Raw genomic sequence first — 22,327 nt, forward strand, 5'->3', positions numbered from 1 at the left:
ACTCCTTAGTCCTATCTCAGCCCCCTCCTTGTCCCAGCCCAACTTCTAGATCCCCAAGTCCCCATCTCCCTGACTCTCTAGTACCAGGCCTAAACTGCATATTCACAGCGGCCATGCCCACTCTAGGGCTCTGATAACGTCAAGCCCCTTCCCCATCTGTAATAGCTTTCCCCAGCCAGAAACCACATCACAGTTTGATTGCTGGAAAAGACCAGCCCACGTGCTACTGTCGAGGGCTTTGTATAAATCTATTTTAAGGCCTGGAGAAGTCCCCCACCGCCAGCCCCAACTGGGAGCCTTGATGAGCATTCTCCCTGGATCCTCCGGAGCCCCCGCCCCCTCACCATCCCATCCAGCTGCCTATTTGAAGGTTTCTGGGGAAGTTGTTACTCTGAACAAAATAAGCCGGAAGAGATTTTCAAACAAAACCAGCTGGTGTCTGGGCTGATACCACAAAATGAGGAGGTCTTGGTGGGGAGGGCTGTCTCCTCTGTGATGTGGGGTCTATGTATTTCACAAGGTGGTCACCCACCAGGCTGAACATAACTGAGATTCTGCAGCTAGGTGTCTGAAAAAGGATACTGTATTGATGAGGATGGAGCTGTTAAGGTGTGTGTGAATGTGGCTTTGTGATGTACACCTGCACACATGTGACATGTTTCTGTGATCTGGGTCTGCGCATGTGTAATCAGAGGGCCACGTCTGTGTGGTTTGCATGACTGGTTTTATCTGTGACCATGCGCAGTGTGAATTACTCTATTGTGCTTCCCTGGAAATATGGGCAGCTTACCAGAGCCACTGAGCGTTCTATTTATGTAACTGCACAAGTCACACATCTTTGTGTGTGTCTCCCTTGTGCTTTGTAACATATACATGGGACTACAGAACTGCATTTGTGTGGCTATTTGTATTTACGAGACTAGGAGATTACAGGCAAGACTGAATCTTTTTTGTTTTTTAAACCAGGGGGTCTTACTATGTTGCCTAGGCTGGTCTCAAACTCCTGGGCTCAAGTGACCCTCCCGCTTCTCCCTCCCAAAGTGCTGGGATTATAGGTGTGAGCCCTGCACCCAGCACTTGAGAATAAATCTTGTGGATGTGTATGTCTGTCTGTAAAATTGTGGTGTCACTTACACAGTGCCAGGATCATAAGGCTGTTTAATAAGTAATTACTGGTTAATGTCTAAGTCTGTGTGTGGAGACAGTGGAGTGTAAAGGTTAAGAGCATCAGCTAGAAAGCCCAACTGCTAGTGTTTGAGTCCAGGCTCCACCACCTACTAGTTGTGTAGTTTGAAGCATCTGACCTCCCTTTTCTGTTCTTTGGTACCTGCCTCATAGAGCTCCATGGAGATGTAATCAGTCCATACACCTACTGGACCTAGAACAGCACCTGGTGTATGGGAAGGGCCATAGTATAAGTGTTTGTGGGCATGGAAGTGCAGACCCATCAGGGCAGTCCCTAGGTAGTCTGTCTTTGCAAAGTGTCCCCCACCCCCACCCTGTGATGTCCCATGCCCCCTCACCAGGCTGTGGAAGCTGGAGTGTGCTCTTGCTCCACTGAGTCAGACCCACGATGGCCACCATCTTGGCACCCAGGCTGCTCCGCCGCTTCTTGGCGGTGGTGGTCCCAGCCCCGCCCCCGGCTTGCTGGGATCCGCAGATTTCACCGCTAATGCTGGAGCTCCGCACCACATTCCTGGAGGCCCCAGATGAGGCAGGACCTGGCTCCCCGTTAAACATGGTCCCCGGGGCTGCAGGGCCTCAGGCAGCTCTGAAGGTGGGCAGGAAACAAAAGGATCCCACGTCAGACCTGGATGAATCTACTGCAGTCCCACCACTTCCTAGCTGCATGACCTTGGGCTAGTCACTTGACCTCTCTGAGGCTATAAGGTTAAATGCACAAACAAATGTCAAGAGCATGCACAGGTTCTGGCTCAATAAAAGAGACTATTCCTATTAGCACATGGCTATGAAGAACCTTGCAGGTGACCGGTTTGATGGAGAGGACCGAGGCTGTGGAGTCACATGGCCCAGGCTTGAATTCCAAAGGCCTCTACACACTAGCTGCGTGGACTTGTGACCAAACAAACATCCTGAGGTTTCAGTGAACACCTCAGCAAGATGTGAAATAAAAGCCCTTAGCTCATAGGATTGTTCTAAGGATTAAATTAAATAATGCATGGGAAGTGCCTGTCAGGCTTAGAGGAAATATTCAGTAAGTATTGGTGGTTATTATTTTCATAGCAAATAATAACAGGGAGAACAGAACTGGCTCCAGCCTGTGCAGACTCTGGTGGGGTCCTTCTATGTGAAGGGGATACTGCAGAAAAGTCCAAAGCAGCAAGAAAGTCACCCTTTATCGTACTCTTGAGAGGCATTTTAGCCTATTCCCTTCCAGCCATCCTTCCATGCATTTTTTAAAATAATTGAACTCATACTACAAATATCATTTTATATCCTACTATTTTTTCATTTAACATTATATCATGGCCGGGCACGGTGGCTCATGCCTGTAATCCCAGCACTTTGGGAGGCCAAGGCGGGAGGATCACCTGAGGTCAGGAGTTCGAGACCAGCCTGACCAACATGGTAAAACCCCATCTCTACTAAAAATACAAAAATTAGCTGGGTGTGGTGGTGGGCACCTGTAATCCCAACTACTCAGGAGGCTGAGGCAGGAGAATCAGTTAAACCGGGGAGGTGGAGGTTGCAGTGAGCTGAGATCGCACCGTTGCACTCCAGCCTGGGTGACAGACCGAGACTCTGTCTCAAAAAAAAAAAAAATTACATCATAAGCATTTCCCAATGTCATTAACACTATGTATGCTACCGTGATATTCCATTGTATAGAAGTAGCATAATTGATTTAAGTATTTCAGTACAGTTACCGCTTAGATCAGGCCCAAGTTTCTCTCCTCTTTGTCTCTTTCCTCTCTTTTACTTTTATTTATTTATTTTTTTGAGATGGAGCCTCACTCTGTCACCCAGGCAGTGGCGCAATCTCGGCTCACTGCAACCTTTGCCTCCTGGGTTCTAGCAATTCTCCTGCCTCAGCCTCCCGAGTAGCTGGGATTACAGGCGCCCGCCACCAAGCCTGGCTAACGTTTTGTATTTTTAGTAGAGATGGGGTTTCACCATGTTGGCAAGGCTGGTCTCAAACTCCTGACCCCAGGTAATCTGCCTGCCTCAGCCTTTCAAAGTGCTGGGATTATAGACATGAGCCACCGGGCCTGGCTTCTTTCCTCTCTTTTAAATAAACATGGCAATAAACATCTTCCTTTTTTTTTTTTTTTAAGATGGAGTCTTGCTCCGTCACTCAGGCTGGAGTGCAGTGGCACGATCTCGACTCACTGCAACCTCTGCCACTTAGGTTTAAGAGAATCTGGTGCCTCAGCCTCCCAAGAAGCTTGGATTACAGGCGTGCGCCACCATGCTCAGCTAATTTTTTTGTATTTTTAGTAGAGACAGGGTTTCACCCTGTTGACCAGGCTGGTCTCAAACTCCTAATCTCAAGTGATACACCCACCTCAGCCTCCCAAAGTGCTGGGATTACAGGTGTGAGCCACCATGCCCAGCCTAAACATCTTTCTACATGGATTTTGTCTGCTTATTTCTTTAGGACTGATTCCTCAAAATGGAATGACTGGATCAGGGGTACAATTACTGCTAGGAGCTTCCCTAGCATCCACTCCCTCTTTCTGCATCCTGACAGAGGGCTGGTTTTGTCCAGGTACCACCCGCCCCTTGTTTTAGAGGCAGATGTTGATTAAGGCAATCTGTGAATGGCATTCACCTTAGCAACTCTTACTTGTCCAAGTGGGGGAAGATTTCGATCCCATGCTTACAAGAGAGGTGGGGGGCTCTCTCTCTTTCTCCCTCTGTCCTTCTCTTTCCTACACCCTAGAGAGGGCTAAGCCCTAGGACGAAGCCAGTGCTACTGTGAACAGACAGCACTCAGACAGAAAGTACCTCAGGCCACACCTAGGGCCTGCCCTGCGCTGGCCTTCCAATGATGTGAGACAATACATTTTCCATTGCTTAAGCCAATTTGAATCAGAGTTCTCTGTTACCTCCAAAAGCACCCTACCTGATGCCAGGGTCATAAATGTCTTTTGGATTCTTGGGATCTATTGTCAAATTCCTTTTTAAAATATAGACATTTACTCTCCCTGTTAGCTGCATTCAACAAATATTGTTTGTTGAATTGCCCCTAAAATTCCCAGGCCCATGCTGAATGCCAAGGATACAGCAGTGAGCCAGGCCAACTTGGTCCTGCCATCCCAAAGCCTCCAGAACGAGAGGGAGACAGACAGTAAATAACTAATTCTACAGTTAAAGATTTAATGATGGTTATGCTAAGTGCTAGGGAAGAGGACAGAGGGCCCTGAGAACCACTCTGGGGGAGGGGGCTGCAGGAGTCTATGGCTCTGTTTTGAACAGAGCTGGGATCTCCAGCTGTCGGCCTCCACAGTTTGGCTGCAAAGTCCCAAGCTGAAGTCAGTCTCCTCTGCTCAGGAAGAACCCAACAAGGCCAGCCGCTCCAGCATGCTCTGCACCCAGCACCCTACTGGCTCCGTCCTAGCCCACAGTGGTTTTCCTGGGGCAGCTGACCATCCCAGGGTTCAGGGCACTTCACTTGACCCTGGGCCCTCAGGCCTGGAACACTGAGGGAGTCCACCTTTTCAAAAGGACACAGAAAGGGGAGGGAGAATGGGTGAAAGAGGAAAAGCACCATTGTGGCAGATAAAGGAAGACAGTCCCCAGACAGCTAAGAATGGTCACCTGGTCAGCATGGCTCCTGCCAGCCTGGTAAAGTATAGCTGACAGAGGGGATGAGTTAACGCCTCATTTTGCCTTCTCTGTGGCTGCCTGAACCGATCTCATTCACCCTGTGACGTGTGCAGAGTCCTGGATTGTATTTCTCCATCCTCCATCAACCCTGCAGCTAATGGAAAGTCCCCCTGGACTGGGGCCTATGATGATCTCTTGAGTTTCCAATTCTAGTGCCAGTTTGTGTGTTTTTGGGGTATCTGCATGGTCTTTTGGTGGAAGGTGGGAGAAGGCTTATCTGATCCTGTGACTCTGCCATGGTGTAGGTCTAATTTACTCCTTACAGTAGTTCTGGAAGGCATGTGGTTATCTCTGTATTGTAGATAAGAAAACTGAGTCTCAGAGAAGTAAAGGACTTGTTCATCCTAGCCAGCTAAGAAGAGGCAAGGCCTGGACTTGAACCCAGGTCTCCTGTTTCCACAAAGAGACAGAATGCTTAGCATCCCGGCCCTTAAGCTCAGACTCTGCCTTGGGTCTCTGGGCCCTTTGAGAAAACTACAAGGAAAGTGTCTATGTGAGAAAAGCCCCTCTGGCCCACGTTCCCACAGCTGTCATGAGCATCTAAGTTAGGGCAGTAGAAATCCCAACCGGACCATAGCTGGAGAAGCAAAGTGCTTCCCTAGCACAGCCTCTAGGAAGCAGGAGAGTACCACCCCCAGGGGGCGAAAAGGGAAGGGCGTAGGGACAAAATTCCTGACGCTGCCAACCCAGGGGCTCATGTTTCCTCACGAATAATAAATGGAATTGACAAGCAGTTGGTTTGGCATCAAGGTCCCTGCACCATCCAGAGCTATTTTCTCATCTTTAACCATCTAGGGGTCAACCAGGGGGGCTGGAGAACTGAAAAATGCTTGGGAGGGCCCAGCCTGCAGGCCACTCCCCAAGGGGCAGGAGGAGCCAGACCCAAAGCACTGGACCCAAGGTCCTAGGACTGACCTTGTGGGTCAGAAGTCCTGGGTAGGGCAGCTTAGGGGGATTAGGAATAAAGACGTGGGATTCAAATGTGAACAGATTCCTTATGTGAACTCCTCTGGGCCTCGGCTGTCTCATCTGGGTATAAAATGAAGGGGTCAGGTTAAATAATCTCTAAAAGTCCTTTTGACTGTGAGAGTTGAGTCTATGAACGCACATTGCAGCGGAGGTCTCGGAATTAGAGATCTAGTTTCTTCTCTGGCAGCAGGTCTAGCTCAGGAAAGACATGCCAAAGTTACAGATAGGGAACCTAAAAGAAGGGCCATCCACTGCATAGCAACCCCTGAGCCATCAGACCACAGGGATGGAAAAGGGAAGGTGGTGGAGACCGTGGCAGAGTGGTTAGGAGCAGGCAGGACACAGAGCACACCATGTCACATGTTGGTGATTCCAAACGATTGCTAAATAAACTGTACCCTTCCCACCCAAGTCCCTTCACCAATTCCCTGCTTCTGAGCAGACTGTCCCTTTCTCAGCCCAGGTCATGGCACCTCAGGGAAGGAGACCGTCCTGTGATCTCAGTGAGTCACACAGACCTCGCTCTGAAGTTCTTCCTGCTGACTCCCAGCTATTGCCACAGCAGCAGAGAAACTTTGATTTATCCTCCAGGGAGACAGCTACTGCCCCCACTCCTGCCAAAACTCCATGCCAAAAGACCTGCCCAGCTCCCCAGGAATAAGCTTTGTGTTTTCTTTTTAGCCCTTGGATGTTTGGCCTCTACCCTGGGGTCTCAGTATCCTAAAAGGGCCCTCCAAACTCTCTCTTGAATTGTGACAACAGCAGGTCTCAGGGCCCTACCAGGCTACCCCGGGCACCTCAGTCCCTTTAACCGTGGGTCTAACCAGATGATTTTTTTTTGTTTTTTTGAGACGGAGTCTTGCTCTGTCACCCAGGCTAGAGTGCAGTGGTGCGATCTCGACTCACTGCAACCTCCGCCTCCCGGGTTCAAGCAATTCTCCTGCCTCAGCCTCCCAAGTAGCTGGGACTACAGGCGCCCATGACCACGCCCAGCTAATTTTTGTATTTTTAGTAGAGATGGGGTTTTGCCATATTGGCCAGGCTGGTCTCGAACTCCTGACCTCGTGATCTGCCCGCCTCGGCCTCCCAAAGTGCTGGGATTACAGGTGTGAGCTACCGCACCCAGCCCGGATGAGAATTTTTGGTAGTTCAAGGCCACACAAAAGCTCAAGATGAACCTAGCCACCCACCTTTCCAACAGTAAAGACCAAGGAATGCATCACAGGGTGATGGAGTGTTAGGCTGGAAGGGACTGCAAATAACTGAGGCTCCCACCACCCCTCCCCATCCTCTACTCACAGTGGTCATCATTAACCTCTCTCTTTCCCATCAAGGTCAGACTTAGCTTCAGAGTCCCTCTCCACACAGGGCTCCAGCACCAGCTGATGACAAACAGCTTATGAGCTAAAACTAACTTGCTGTCTCTATTCTAGCCTGAGCCTTTTATTTTGCAGAACAAGAAATCAAGGCCCAGAATGGGGGAAAGACGCACCAGGGTAATACAAAAAATTGGTGGCAAAATCACTGCTTCAACCCTAAGTCCCCCAACTCTCAGGTCTCACATCACCTATCGGGTGCTCCCTCCCCACGCTTCACCTGGAAGAAAACCCAACTCACCGAACTGATGAATCTGAGCCTGGTGTTCCGCATCACAGGGGGCTGCCTCCCAACAGCACACCCCTAGGGCATTTGCACAAGGCTTCAATCGACTTCTGCCAAAACACCAATTTTCAAGAAATGAGGTGAAGGCAATCAGGGCAGGCTCCCAGGAGGAGGCGATGTGATAAAAGGGTCTGGAAGGGAAGAGAGGAGCTTAGAGGAAGGGCTAGGTAAGGCATCTACCCTCAAGGGCTTCCAGTAGATTGTGGCATAAAAAGATAGACTTTGAAGAAGCTGTGTGACCTTGAGCAAATCATTTAAACTCTTCAATTCTCCGTTTCCCCTTGTAAAATGTTCACAACTCCTGGGCCCCCTAATGTTCCTTTAGGTACTTGGATGCCAAGCTGCTGAAGACCCACAACTTTGAGATTTTTAAATACATGTACAGAGACTCGGCCAGGACCAACTGCTAAGGAGCTCTAGACCCTATCCTTCCTTCCTCCAACCTCCCTCTGATTAATGGGGTCTGTGTCCCTCCCCAGACACTCTGTGACATGCCCAGCAGCTGCGGGACACACTCCTGGCTCTACCCCCAGCCATGTGATCCGGAGCAGCTCCTTCAGCTTCTCTGAACCATTCCCTCCTCTACAAAACGAGTCTCATCACCACCTGGGCCCTCCCTGACTCTCCCAGCTAGACTGGGGGTCAGATGAGACAAAGAGGAGCAGAAAGGCAGAGTGAATGAAACACATGCTCTAGAGGCAGACAGACTTAAGTGCAAAACCTAGATCTGCCACTTACAAGCTGTATGATACAGGGCTTCCTTAACAAATCCCCTGAGCCTAATGCTCCTCATCTCTAAAGTGGAGACGATAATGCCTGCTTTAGGATTCTTATATAAAACATTACAAAACAAGGATTGGGATGTGGTAAATGATCATCAGTTGGGCAATTACATTATTATTACTAATAAGATTCCTTTATAAAGCGTAAAGCATTGTCCAGGTGTTAGTTCTTATTGGTCTGGAGTCCACACCAGGTGCAACCACTGCAGGGGAAGGCCCAGAGACTAGGAGCATCGCTTCCCACCACAGCCCTGAGTGCTCCCGAAGTCTGGGATCAGGGTCCCTGCACTTTTCAGTTGAGGTGAGAGGTGGCACATGAAGCTGTGCCAGCATCTCAGCTCCTGACCCCCTGCTGGATGCTGGGTCTGGCATCTGAGACCCCTGGCCCAAACCTAATCCAGCACCAGGACGGCCCATCGCATCACCTGTGCCAATCTGTGCCCCTGTCAGAGGCTAGTGCCTGCATTCACAGAAGGGGGAGAGGGGCTCCTTCGGCTCTAGTCTCTCCTGTCCCCACTCAGGGAGAGGTGGGCGGGTGATGGGTTGGTAGGTGGTTGTGGTGGGGAAGGCAGTCTGTGCCAAGGAAGCACACCCAGCCAGAGTGGGCAGCACACAGCGGCAGCTCCTCTCCTAGTTGTGCAGACCTTTGTCTCCCCGAAGCCAGGCTGGCACGTGAATGCGCAGACACACACACACACACACGTGCACACACACATGCAAGAAGAGACATGGGGTACAGAATTCCAAATGTGTGATCACACAGACTCGTATCAATGATACACACTTAAAGACGCAATCACATGTGCACACAGATATGCACACCACCCCCCATCAAGACACTCATACACACAGAGACACACAGAAGCAGCCACGATGACAGCCATAGGCGTTCACAGACTCACAAGTGTACACACCTGCAAACACCCACACACACCCTCCCCATTGGGCCCCTGCCCAGTCCAGAGAGGCAGGAAGAGCCCCATGGCTCCATTGGCAGGGAAGCATGAAGCGTCTTACCCTGAGCCGTGGGCTCCCTTGGCTAAGGCACACACCCCACCTCTGAGCAGGTGTGTGCGAGCTTGAACACATGCACGCTCATACACACCACAGCCCCAAATCTCACTTGCCTGGCCCCCATCCCTGCCAGACCGGACAAAGGAGCTCATCGGTGAGGTTTGTAGTGAGGAAAGGAGAAGGCTGGCAGGGAGCAGCTGCTGTCACCATGGCTACCAGGCTGACCCACTTCTCCTCCACCCAGCCTGGCCCACCCAGCCCGGGCAAGGCAGGGACAGGCAGCTTTGGGCAGGGTGGGCCCTCTCCCATCAGACACAGGAAAGGGGTGGCCCTCTGAGGGCGTGGCAAGGGATGGGTTGAGGACCCCAGAGAGGCTGGATACTGTGTAGGAAGGCAATACAGACTCCAGACATGCCTTGAGGGGAGTGGAGTGCTGAAGGCATGGTCCCTGCAAGACCTACAAGACTGAGCTCCTGACATTCTCTAGGGCCTCAGGGCACCATATTGGCCCTAGATACATTCTCAGTCACAGTCCTCATGGCAGTGCAGGGGATGGGGTGGTCAGACTCAAACCACAACTCTAAGGACTCAGAACACACAAGGGTAAGGCAGACCCAGGGCTGGGTGAGCCGTGTCTCCCATTCAGAACAAGGTTCCTGAAGGCTCCACTAGGGGCTGCTGGGGTCACAGCCATACCCCCTTCCCAGGACAGGGTCACCATGGGCCTTCACTGGGCTGGGGTCTCCTGAGGACAGGGCTGTGTGTTCTTCCTCAGAAGCAGGGACTTGGAGGAACAATACAGCCTGAGTCAGTTTTGGGAGGAGCCAGCCTACAAAGCAGAATGAATCTCTCCTGCTTGACAACCTCCCTTAGCTTCCCATTTCCTGCAGGACAAAGGAGAAGGCCCTTGCCAAGGCCCACAAGCCCATGTGACCTGGGGACTGTCTTCGTCTCCTATCTCCCAGTCCGTCCCATGCCTCTTGCCCCTACTCTGTATTGCAGCCACACTTGCTTCTTTTCAGTCCTCAAAAGTACCACCTTGGGCCGGGCGTGGGGCTCATGCTTGTAATCCCAGCACTTAGGGAGGCCAAGGCAGGTGAATCACATGAGCCCAGGAATTTGAGACCAGCCTGAGCAACATGGTAAAACCTCGTCTCTAAAAAAAATACAAAAATTAGCCTGATGTGATGGCACACACCTGTAGCCCCAGCTACTCGGGAGGCTGAGGTGGGAGGATGGCTTGAGCCTAGGAGGCGGAAGTTGTAGTGAGCCGAGATCACAACACTGCACTCCAGCCTGGATGACAGAGCCAGACTCTGTCAAAAAAAAAAAAAAAAAAAAAAAGAGCCACTTAGCCACTTTGTCTCTTGTCTGCCTGGCATACCCTTCTCTGCCCCCACCCCTATGATCTGGTGGCCCCATACTTGTCTGTCCTGCCACCTTTGCCTGGCTAAACACTATTCTTGGCTCAATCCAAGTTTGAAGGTCATTTCCTAGGAAAGTCTTCCCAGATAAGGTTAATCCCCATAACTCCCTTTGTACTGTCCCTGTGTGTTATAAGTTGAGTTGTGTCCCCCCAAAAACTGTTGAGGTTCTAACCTCCAGTGCCTCAGAATGTGACTTGGTTTGGAAACATGGTCATTGCAGATGTGACAAGTTAAGATGAGGTCATGCTGGAGAAGGGTGGGTCCCTCATCCAATATAACCAGTGTCCTTATAGGAAGGCGGCCACGTGAAGACAGACACGGGGAGAGCGCCATGTGCCGATGGAGGCAGAAATGGGAGTGACGCGTCAATGCGCCAAGGAACGCCAAGGATTGCCACCTGTCACCAGAAGCCAGGGGAGAGGCATGGAACAGATTTTCCCTCACAGCACACAGAAGGAAGCAACCCTGCCAACACCTGATTTTAGACTTGTAGCTTTCAGAACTGCGAGAGTCTACATTTCTGTTGTTTTTAAGCCACCCTGTTTGTGGCACTTTATTGCAGCTTCCCTAGGAAATGAACACACTGCTGTTCCTAACTTGTTCCGTGCTTGTCTCCCACACCCCGCCCCCTGGCTGTGAGCTGGTTAAAAATAGGAACCTTGTCATCATCTTCACCCTGAATCCCTAGTACCTGGCACAGGTCTGGCATATAGCAGGACTCAGTAAATATTTGTAGAATGAATGAATGGCAACCTAAAACATTAAATTAGCAGTATTTATAGCATTGTGAGTCACTTTTATTTTCTCCATGTGACATATTGTGTTTTCTAAAGTTACTACTTAAGAAACTGTATTAATGTTATAATAAAGAAAAAAACCAAAACCACATATTTTTCTTTTCAAAACATACATTAAAGTAACAGGCATTTCCACCAATGTGTGTTTTGTGAAGAGGGAAAAGTTCTTCTGTCTGCTTGATAACTGCTCTTTTATTGATTAATTGATTCCTCCTTGTGTCACTAAAGTGCTTTCTGGAGTCAGATTTACAGAGCTTGAGCTCTGGGGCCCTGCAGGGTACAGGTTATGGGTGGGAAAGGGCCAGCCAGGGTACACATTCTTCTCAGCCATCTCCACCATTCGCCCCTCCCTTGGTTTGTAGGATCTGGCTAGATGTGGCACCTGTCTCCTTACAGGGGCTGCTAAACTTGGCACTGGAGAATACCACTACTCCTGGCCAAAGGTGACTCCCCAAACAGAAGAAAGATCCCGTCCTCAATGACCACATCATCCAATGCTTATCAAACTGCAATGTGCAGGTGAATCACCTGGGGAGCTTGCTCTGATCCATGGGTCATAGGTGGAGCCTGAGACTCTGCATTTCTAAGAAACTTCCAAGTGATGCCCATGATGCTGGTCCATGGACCACCCAAGGCACTGAAAGGTGAAGAGACATTGCTCTGGTTGTTCTGCAGAAACAGTGAACACTTCAGGGTGGGGGAGACCAGAGAAGGCATTACCCCAGTAGTTGCACCTCAAAAGATAGGTGAGGTTTTGGAGAGGAAAGGCAGAGGTGGCTCTAAAAGAGAAAGAGGTGGCAACTACTGGGAAGGCCCAGGGAGAAAACGTTGTGTTCAGAGGCTGGTGAACAGAGCAGTGCAGTTGGAGAGGAGGTAGGTACAACTGCGGAACAGAGGGCTGGAAAGATAGGCTGGAAGCAGCCAGTGCAGGGCTCTGAATGTGGGGCTAAGAAGCTTGGCTTTCATCCTGTAGGAGTGAAATCTGACATGATTTAGATGTAATGCTTTACAGAGATCAATCTGACACTGAGTGCAGAATCAGAAAGAAGCCTGACAGCAGGGAGAGCAGCCAGGAGGCTGCTACATCCATGCAGGAAGAAGGGCTGCACTGCTTCAGAAAGTGAGGTGCGAAGAGGAAATGGGGCTGGGAGTCGTGGGTGGGGTTAGGGGATTGCCTAGAGTGAGTGAGGGGACAAAGTAGGGAAAAGGGAAAAAATGAAATCCAAGGTGATTTACGGGAAGGATGGGGGTGAGAGATGCCATCAGCAGAGCCTGAGGTCCTAGCAGAAAAAGCCTGGCTTAAGGAGAAGATGAATCCCCATTTTAGTCCCGATGGGTCTGAGATAATGCTGCAACTCCCACATTCAGGTGTTGGCCAGGTAAGCCGATTCACTAGTGCTCAGGAGAGCAAGGTGAGTGGGCAGGATTTGGGTGTGTTCTCCAAAGAAAAAATGGGGCGTGGAAAGGAAGGAGAATGCCCAGAAGAGAGCAGAGAGTGAGGAATGATTGAGAGGTAATACCCACAGTTAGAGGTAGGAGGAAGATGGAGCCAACTGAAGGAGGGAGAGTCCATGGTGAAAAGTAGGAGAGGAACTCACAGAAGATGCCATGAATATACAGATGGCCAAGCTGGAAGCCCTACAAGACCCTGATATTGAGACCGAGAAGAGGCCTGCCCAGCTCAGGACGCAGGAGGGAGGCTAGGGGGGCACCCTGATTCCCTCCCTAAGGCAAGGGGAAGCCCAGGCCTGAAAGGAGCACAGCTGGAATGGAAAGCAGAATTTGGACTGAAAGAAAAGGGGGCTGGATGCATTGGGGAGGGTTTGCGCTGTGGCAGGAGCCCGGGGCTCTGAAGCACTTATTCCAGCTCAGTCCTAGCACAGGAAGGACAATTTCCACACATGCAACTACATACACACTTACATGTCCACATGGCTGGAGAACTCCCAGGGCAGAGCAGAGGCGACTGGGAAAAGGTCTTTCGATCAAAGCCTTATTACCGGTGAGCACATAATTTACCATCCACCTGGGACCCTTGTGAGAATGAGCAGGGACAATACTCACAATCACACCGGACCGCAGGTGAAAATGAGGACTGTGCCAGGCAAACCCAACCATATAGTCACCCTAGCTGGTGGATACTGGATCCCAATAAGATACACATTTGGTTCCTCTGCTCCCCCTTCCTAGATGGGGGATAGCAGAAGGGACAGGCAGGCTCATCCTGAGAGGCAGGGGCCCCACCTAAGGGTGTTGGTGGATGGGACAATCTCTCCCCCTCCCAGGCCCACTCTCGCCTGAGCAACTACACCCTCGCTGGGGGAGACGCGGCAGCACCACGGACAGCGGCTGGCGGCTCGCTCCCAGTCCCTCCCCCGCTGCCCTCCCCTCTCCTCCCCGCTCCTCCCCGCCCCTCCCCCCTCCCCGCCCCTCCCCCGCGCCGCTGACGAGGCCGGATCAATATTTCATGGGGGGAAGGGGCTCCAGTTACCAGCCCCGCGCCAAGCCGGAAGGCGCCGCCCGCGCCTGCTGCCCACCCTGGGGACCCTCCTCAGAAACCCAGCACAGGCTCGGCCCCAGGCCAGACAGACACCGTCCAAAGAGGTGCACGCATTCCCTGCAACCTCTCCACCCCCGGACCCTTTCAGGGCACAAAGACCCGCGCGCAAGCCATACACCTCCGGTTGGCCACTCCAACGCGCCACAGAGCGAGATGCACGCTGTACAAAGAAGATGACGTACACAAAACAACAGGCACACACCACACCCAGCAGGCAATCCACCTAGACAGGCACTCAGACACAGAGCACATACATGCACACAAACACACACCTTGTGCACCACATACTCACATGGCATGGAGATGCAGCAACCACAGACAAACACATCACACAGACCCAAAACACACCCTGCCACACACACACAAACTTGCACGCTGCACAAAAACTCCCTCACAGAGAACTGCAGACATATCGCATGAAGATACGTTCACCACAGACACACACACACACAGTGCACACACAATATGCCCTCAGAGACCCTCAGACATATCTGTGAGCTACCTAGCTACATTCACCAGGGACACACACACACACACTTAAACTCTCTCATACACACACACACACATTATGCCTTCACAGAGATCCTCAAACATTCACCATGGACACACAAGCACACACCCCACACTCTACCCAGGCCCTCCATCCTCCTGGTGCCCAGGCCACCCTTCCCACTGTGAACATGGGACCAGGGAGGGGGCAGACAGGACTACCCTCCCTCTTTGCCATCTGCCTTCTTTACTTTGGCCCTGCTCGTGGGCCCTGAGGGTAAATCCACTGTGTTCTCCGAGGCCCCCTGGGGTCTGCTGCGAGTTCCCGGGGACAAGCAGTCGGCACAAAGCAGTGGGCAAAGCGGGGAGTAGGGGAAGAGGGACCTATGAGACTCCGAAGCCTTCTGCTTCACTGTCCCTGAGCCCCAAGCTCTGGGACATGAAGCCCCAGGGGCAGCCTTGCCCTTACCTGTGGCACCCAAAGCTTCACTGCTCCCTAGGCCTCCCTGAGGCCTGTGTTATACATAGAAAGCAGGAGAACTGTAGGGTATGCAGCCCCTACTCCCCCCAGGAGGTCTCAAGTCCTGGCCTCAGAGATGAGGGGGCATCCTACCACATCCAGACACCTCATCTCCATGAGCCCCCCTCCCAAGCAGGTTGTGAAAACAATGGCACAGATTCTCCTGTCTGCAGGGAAATCATGGCAGGATCCTCCAAAAGAAGCCCAAGCCAGGGTTCAAGGTGAGCAGAGGAGAGCAGGCCAGCGCAGCAGGGGGAGACCCCTAGATTTGTTGGGCAGGTGGAAGGGACCTTCAAAATTATCTAGGTCAACAGTGCACATTTCTGACATCCCCATACCACTTCCCAATTTTGCATTAAGTGCATAACACTATGTGCCACCTCAATGATTTCTGCCAAATCTACAGACTCCTAGCCTGGGCACGGTGGCTCACGCCTGTAATCCCAACACTTTGGGAGACTCAGGCAGGCAGATCACTTGAGGTCAGGAGTTCAAGACCAGCCTGGCCGATATGGTCAAACCCCGTCTGGATGGTCAAACTAAAAATACAAAAATTAGCTGGGCATGGTGGCACGCACTTGTAATCCCAGCTACTTGGGAGGCTGAGACAGGAGAATCGCTTGAACCCGGGAGGCAGAAGCTGCAGTGAACTGAGATCGTGCCACTGCACTCCGGCCTGGGCGACAGAGACTCTGTCTCAACGAACAAACAAACAAAACAAATCTATAGACTCCTGTACTGTTTATTACTTATTTTCTTTAAATTGACACTTTGGCTAGGGGCAGTGGCTCACACCTGTAGTCCTAGCTATTTGGGAGGCTGAGGTGGGAGGATCACTTGAGTCCAGGAGGTCAAGGCTGAGGTGAGCCAAGAACAGGCCTCTATACTCCAGCCTGAGCGACAGAGTGAGATCTAGTCTCAATAAATAAACAAACAGATAAAAATAAATTGACACTTTTAACTTTAATGCAACTATTTTCAATAGAAACCATGTTATTACTATAAATGGAAAGCCAATATCACTTTTAATAAATAGAAAATGACAAAACAAACACAGTAAAAACAGTTATGTTATTATGTTTTAGCTACATGGAATTACCAGGCAATGTTCTGAGCCTAGCCTGAGAGCTCTCTCTTAAAAAAGGGAGGGCAACCAGTGCTGGAAAGTTGTTAAAGACACATTAGAGGCCGGGTGCGGTGGCTCACGCCTGTAATCCCAGCACTTTGGGAGGCCAAGGCAGTCGGATCAACTGAGGTCGGGAGTTCATGAACAGCCTGACCAACATGGAGAAACTCTATCTCCATTAAATATACAAAATTAGCTGGGTGTGGTGGTGCATGTCTGTAATCCCAGTTACTTGGGAGGCTGTGGTAGGAGAATCTCTTGAACCCAGGAGGCAGAGGTTGTGGTGAGCTGAGATTGTGCCATTACACTCCAGCCTGGGCAACAAGAGCGAAACTCCATCTCAAAAAAAAAAGAAAGACACACTAGAAACTACACTGACACGTTCTCCCTTGGACAATCTTGGACTTGATAACGTTGAAAGGGAACCAACTTTCTCACTATGTGAGCCAATGTTAAGAAATGGCACTGAAAGTCATCCCCGGTCCCACTCCACACACTGGGAAGCTCTAGGCTTGTCCACCTCTTGCAGGAGTTCGGGCCCAGTGGCCCGCTAGTGCCCTGTTGCTACAGCCTATTCTGGTAATAACAATCTTTTAGAAATTCCTTGGTCCTTTCCTATTCACAAATTGTCATAACGGGCACCATCTAATACGAGCCTCAGAGCAGGAATTATCATCCCCGTTTCTGAATGAGAAATGTGAGGCTCAGAAAGGATGAGACACGTCCATAGTCACAGAGCTAGCTACACGGGAGATCCACACGTCAGAGACTTGACGTCCACCCAGACACCTTTTCTACTCTACCTGCATCCATCTATCCCACAGTTGGCAGCCCTTGCTGGGCAGTGGGGAAAGAGGCAGGATGGTAACCTGCTATCTGCCCGTGAGACCCTCACAATCCCAAACAGCAAGCAGACAAGTCAGCAAATCACCGAGATTAAGAGAGGTGAAGAGCTTTAAAATCTAGCCTGCAAATGCCTAAACTGCAGTTTCCTTGTCTGTAAAATGAGATGACAGACTGGGTGTGGTGAATCACACCTGTAATCCCAGCACTTTCAGAGGCCAAGATGGGAGGATTGCTTGAGCCCAGGAGTTGAAAACCAATCTGGGCAACAGGGTGAAACCCTGGCTCTACAAAAAAATACAAAACTGAGCTGGGCATGGTGGCATGAGCCTGTGGTCCTAGCTACCAGGGAGGCTGAGGTGGGAGGATTACCTGAGCCCAGGAGTTCAAAGCTGCAGTGAGCCGTGACCATGCCATTGCACTCCAGCCTGGGTGACAGAATGTGACAATGTCTCAAAAAAAAAAAAAAAAAAATTAACCAGGCATGGTGGTGTGCACCTGTGGTCCCAACTTCTTGGGAGGATCATTTGAGCCTAGGAAGTTGAGACTGCAGTGAGCCATGTTCAAGCCACTGCACTCCAGCCTGGGCAACAAGGTGAGACCTTGTCTCTAAAATAAAATAAAATTTATATGTTTTAAAAAATAAAATAAAATGGGAATAATAATAGTACCCATCTTATAGGGAGTGAAGATTATATGAAATGTGTGAACCAATGTCTGGCACAGAGTAAGTGCTTAAAAAAATGTTTATTGCCAGGGCAGTACAAAGAACAGAATCAATACAGGTCAAGAATGAGTGACAGGGGGAAGGTTAGGTAGACATGGTTTGGTTTTTCACTGATGAAAAGAAAGAGTTACATCTTGGAGGATGAAGATTTTCATGGGGAAAAACTCTTCTGCCTGTTCCTGCCTTCCTCTTCCCTCTCTCCTCACTCCAAAGCAAGGTGAGGAAATTCAGGCTTTCTTCTCCCTCTCTCTCCTCAGGCCTCTGAATGACATTTGACAGGTTCTTCAGAGCCTGTCCTGGGCACTGCTGCCCAAGAAAAGACCCCCCTTTAAGTTACAATTCCAGGCCTTTTTTCTCCAGCTGCTGTCCAGATGGAAGTTTGGGGCCCAGGCCCAACTGCCTGCACCCACATCGGCACTCTAAGAATTCCAGGAGATGTCTTTGGAAGCTAACGAAGATCCCCCTTCTCTGAGGGGGGCACTGAGAGCCATGTTTTCATGTCTCTTTGACCCTTCCCAGTAGGCTACAGATGACTGGACCAGGGTGGGCACCTGCCTCACTCTGAGCCAATCAGATCCTCTCCTGGGAGTTTGGGATTGGATCTGCCAAGCCCCAAGTTCTCTCTCTCCATGTGGCTGAAACGGAGGGACACAATACAGGAATTATAGGTGGCTTGGTGCCTGAAAAGGCAGAGATATCCAGTCTGTGGAGACAGAAAGGCAGGGTGCAGAGAATGGCTGCTTCAAGTTCCCTTGGCCCTCCAGGTCCCGCCTTCCTGAAGCTAATGGTTTTCCTTCCCCTTAGTTCCAGGGAATCCCTTCTGTCCTTGTAATAAGCCCTTCTTTATTACTGAAGCTGGTTTGAGTGGGTTTCTGTATATAAGCAAAGACCTAATTAAGACAAGAGAGAAGCTGGGAGCCGGAGGTACGCAGATGAACAACCCTGAAAAAATAATCACTGTGCCTACGTCGGAGAAGCCCAGTGCAGTGGGAGACAGCGAGTAAGAGATGTAGACTTTGCACAGATGTGGTGGAGGGAGGGTGGGCTAACTGCCTGGGGAGGAGCGGAAGGGCTCCACAGGCTTCACAGCGAAGGTAGCAGCTGAGCCGATTTTGAAGAATTAAGGACGTTCTCCACAGAGACAAAGTAGGGGCGGGGAGGCATTACAAGCAAAGGGAACAGCAAGTGCAGATGCACAGAGACCCAAAACAGCCTGGTGTGTTAGAGGGACTGGAGTTCAAAGTGTGGCGGGGAAGCAGAGAAGACAGGCAGTCAGGCGCACATCATAAAGGGCTTTGAATACCATGATAAGAAGCTGAGGCCTTTTCCTGTCAGTGACGGGGAGCTATTGAAGTATTTTAAGTAGCAGGGGGTGACAGGGTCAGTTCTGTGTTTTAGAAAGATTGTTCTGGGGCTGCTTGGAGAAAGGGCTGGAAAAGGCCGGCCTGGAGGCAGGGACCAGTTAGGAGGCTGCAGCACTCCTCATCTAGTCCCTTCATTCATCCAACAGCTCACTGTGTACCTACTATGTGCCGGGGTGAGGCAAAACGGATTCCTGCGCCCATAGAGTTCACAGCCTAGCATGAAATAGACATGACGGAAAAGTGATTTGAGTGTGCTGAATGTTATGAAGAAGTACAAGGTCTTCTGGAGCAGGGTGCTGTTTACTGTCTGGTTTTTAGGCTTCCCTGCGGAAATGACGTTCGAGCTGGTATCTATCTGAAGGATAAGTAGGAGTTAGCAGGGCCCCAAGAGGGGGCGTGCATTCCAGGATTGGGGACAACACGTGTGGAAGTCCTGCAGCTGAGGGAGAGTGGCAGAAGAAGACACAAAAAGGTAGGCAAGGACCAGATCCCACAGGGCCTCGGAGACTGCGTCAGTGTGTCTGGCTTTCATTCCAAGAAGGCTTGGAAGGGTCCTAAGCAGGGAAATGACACAATCCAACGTTTATCCTAAGAAGACCATGAAAGAAAGCGGGGCAAGAACAAATGTCAGGAGACCAGGTAGGAAGCTGTCACAGTGGCCCAGGTGAGAGCCAATGGTGGCCTGGAGGGGGTGGTGGGCAGCGAGAGGGTCCACGGACTCAAGGCAGAGATTCAGGAGGACTAACAGGGCTTGCTGAGGACTGGTTATAGGGGTGTGGGATGGGAAGAGGGGCATACCCAGGAGAACTTCCAGCTTTCTAGCTTGACCAGGTGGGAGGATGGCGATGCCAGAGATGAACCGGGGACCCTAAAGGCAGAGCAGGTGCAGGTGGGAGAGTCGGGAGCTGGGTCTGGACCTGAACTGAAGCTGATTGTGAGATATCTAAGTGTGGGCCAGGAAGCAGTCACACCTGCAGATTGTTGGGGCTTTTTTTTTTTTTTTTTTTGAGACAGGGTCTCGCTTTGTCACCCAAGCTAGAGTGCAGTGGCATGAACATGGCTCACTATAGCTTCAACTTCCCAGGCTCAAGCGATCCTTCCACCTCAGCCCCCCAAGCAGCTGGGAATACAGGCACGCGCCACCATGCCCAGCTAATTTTTGTATTTTTTTGTAGAGATGGGGTTTCACCACGTTGCCCAGGCTGGTCTTGAACTCCTGGGCTCAAGTGATCCGTCTGCCTCAGCCTCTCAAAATGCTGGGATTACCAGCACTTTGAGGAGGTGTGAGCCACGGCACCCAGCTAGACCTGCAGATCTTCAACCCAGAAGAGATCATTAAAATCAAGAGAAGTAAACGAGATTACCCAGGAGGTAGGGAGGGAGGGGGCAAAACAGTGGGAAGAGGGGTTGGGGCAACTTGAGGAGCCATGGTAGCAGCAGGACCTAGGGGCAGAGTGACAAGGGGCTCTGAGCTTGGCAAATCAGGACCATGAAATGCAAAGGTTACCTTCTCTCAACCCCAGAAGGCACCAGGCTTTGGCTCCCCCTCTCCTGGCCAAGCATCATGCCCTTAGTCTGGACATTTCCCAGCTGAGAGAGTCCTCCCTTCCCCACTGCACTTCTTCCTCTTGGGTAAACTCGAAGTTATCCTCCAAACCCAGGGGAGGTGGTCGCTCCTCCTAGGTGGAGACTTCCCTGGTGTACGCATTGCTCTGCAGTTGGACAACTTGGTTTTGAATCCCAGCTCTGCCACTTGATAGCTGTGTGACTTTGGCTAGGTCACCTCAGTTTCCTCATCTATACCACAGAGATGATAATAGTACCTACCTCATAAGACTATTTAAAGATGAGCATGTAAAGTGACGGGCAGAGAACTAGCACACAGTAAGCACTAAATAAGTGTTATTCTTATTAACATCCCACCCACCTTGGGACAGTTAGTAATGCCCTCCACCTCATCCTTGGGAACCGTTTGCAGGTCCATGTCGCTCCCTGCCTCTTCCTACCCCTACCCGATTTGTGGGGCTATATAATACGCAGAGCCCAGTGCTAAATGAAAATGCAGGACCCCTTGTTCAAAGTTACTATGAATTTTAAGATGGTGTCAGCAGAACATTAAGTGTAGGGTCCTTCTAGGTGCAGGGCCCTGCATGACCACTGACTCTTGAAACCAGCCCTGCTCCCACCCGCAGCCAGCCCTGGGTCCGGCCCAGAGTTGATGTCAGCCCCCACACAACAGAGTAAAAATGCCAGCTGACATCGAGGTAGGGTTTATGATTTCCACGTGGAATTTCACTTTATTCTTTTCCTAGAGATATCATCAACTCCATTTTATAGTTGAGGACACAGAAGTTCAGAGACAGGTATGCCTTCCCAGAGATTACCCAGCTCAGGAACTGCAGAGCTGGGATGTGAGCACAGAGCAGCCTGGTGCAAAACCTTGCCTCTTGCCCTCTGGCTCCCCAGGGAGGTTGGGAGAACCTGGCCCCAAGGGCTGAGCTTCGTCAACAAGGCCACGATACAGCTTAGACCAGAGAGAGCGAGCTGGAGGGACTGGGACTGGCCGCCCTCCCTCCTGGGGCCAGCCACATAAACAACCGGTTCCCTGGGACCGAGGCTGCTGCACAGGGAAAAGGGTAGGAGAGGGCAAAAAGTCACTCCCAAGAAGGCTCTGCCTGAGGGCCATAGACCCTAACATTCTGGGGAAATCTGATCTTGCCTTTTCTGTTTAAAACCCTTTAAGGGTTGCCATTGGCCTCAGGATAAATTCCCAAGTCTTTAGTATCCTGCTAGTCTAGGAAATTGGGCCAGGCTGTCCTGGGCCTGCACACACTGCCCTCCCTCTACCACGCCAAGCCTGTTCTCACCATCACCAGGGCTTCAGACACACAGTTCCCCTTCCTCATCCCTTCTTCTTTGCCTCTACAATTCCTTGGCACCCTTCATGACTCAGCTAAGATGTCACCACCTCCAGGAACCTTTCCCAGATTACAGAGGGCAGGAGAGCAACTTCAGTGATAGGTTTCAGAGCTCCCCTGAGTCCCTCCTTTCTACACACATGCCATGTGTAATTACCTGCTCTGTGTCATGTCCCCACTAGAATATCAGCTCCGTGAGGGCAGGGGCCGCCTGGCTCATAGAGCCTGATACATCAGAGGTACCTAGTGAACTGAATGTATCCTTCTGCCACAGACGC

General features: G+C 50.9%; 1 protein-coding gene across 1 annotated transcript in view; it reads right to left on the minus strand.

Moving 5' to 3' along the window:
• The window catches only part of RIMS3 (regulating synaptic membrane exocytosis 3), a 45,103-nt gene that overhangs the window by 19,658 nt on the left and 3,118 nt on the right, over positions 1 to 22,327 (minus strand). The window contains exons 2-3 of the mRNA XM_032160431.2: positions 7,438 to 7,613; positions 1,524 to 1,771 (exon numbers count right to left, since the gene is read on the minus strand). Of these exons, the coding sequence (XP_032016322.1) occupies positions 1,524 to 1,740 (217 nt within the window). The 5' untranslated portion in view covers positions 1,741 to 1,771; positions 7,438 to 7,613. The remainder of the gene's footprint in view (positions 1 to 1,523; positions 1,772 to 7,437; positions 7,614 to 22,327) is intronic.

Source organism: Hylobates moloch, unplaced genomic scaffold, assembly GCF_009828535.3.
Source record: "Hylobates moloch isolate HMO894 unplaced genomic scaffold, HMol_V3 SCAFFOLD_8, whole genome shotgun sequence".
In the NCBI taxonomy this organism is placed as follows: domain Eukaryota; kingdom Metazoa; phylum Chordata; class Mammalia; order Primates; family Hylobatidae; genus Hylobates; species Hylobates moloch.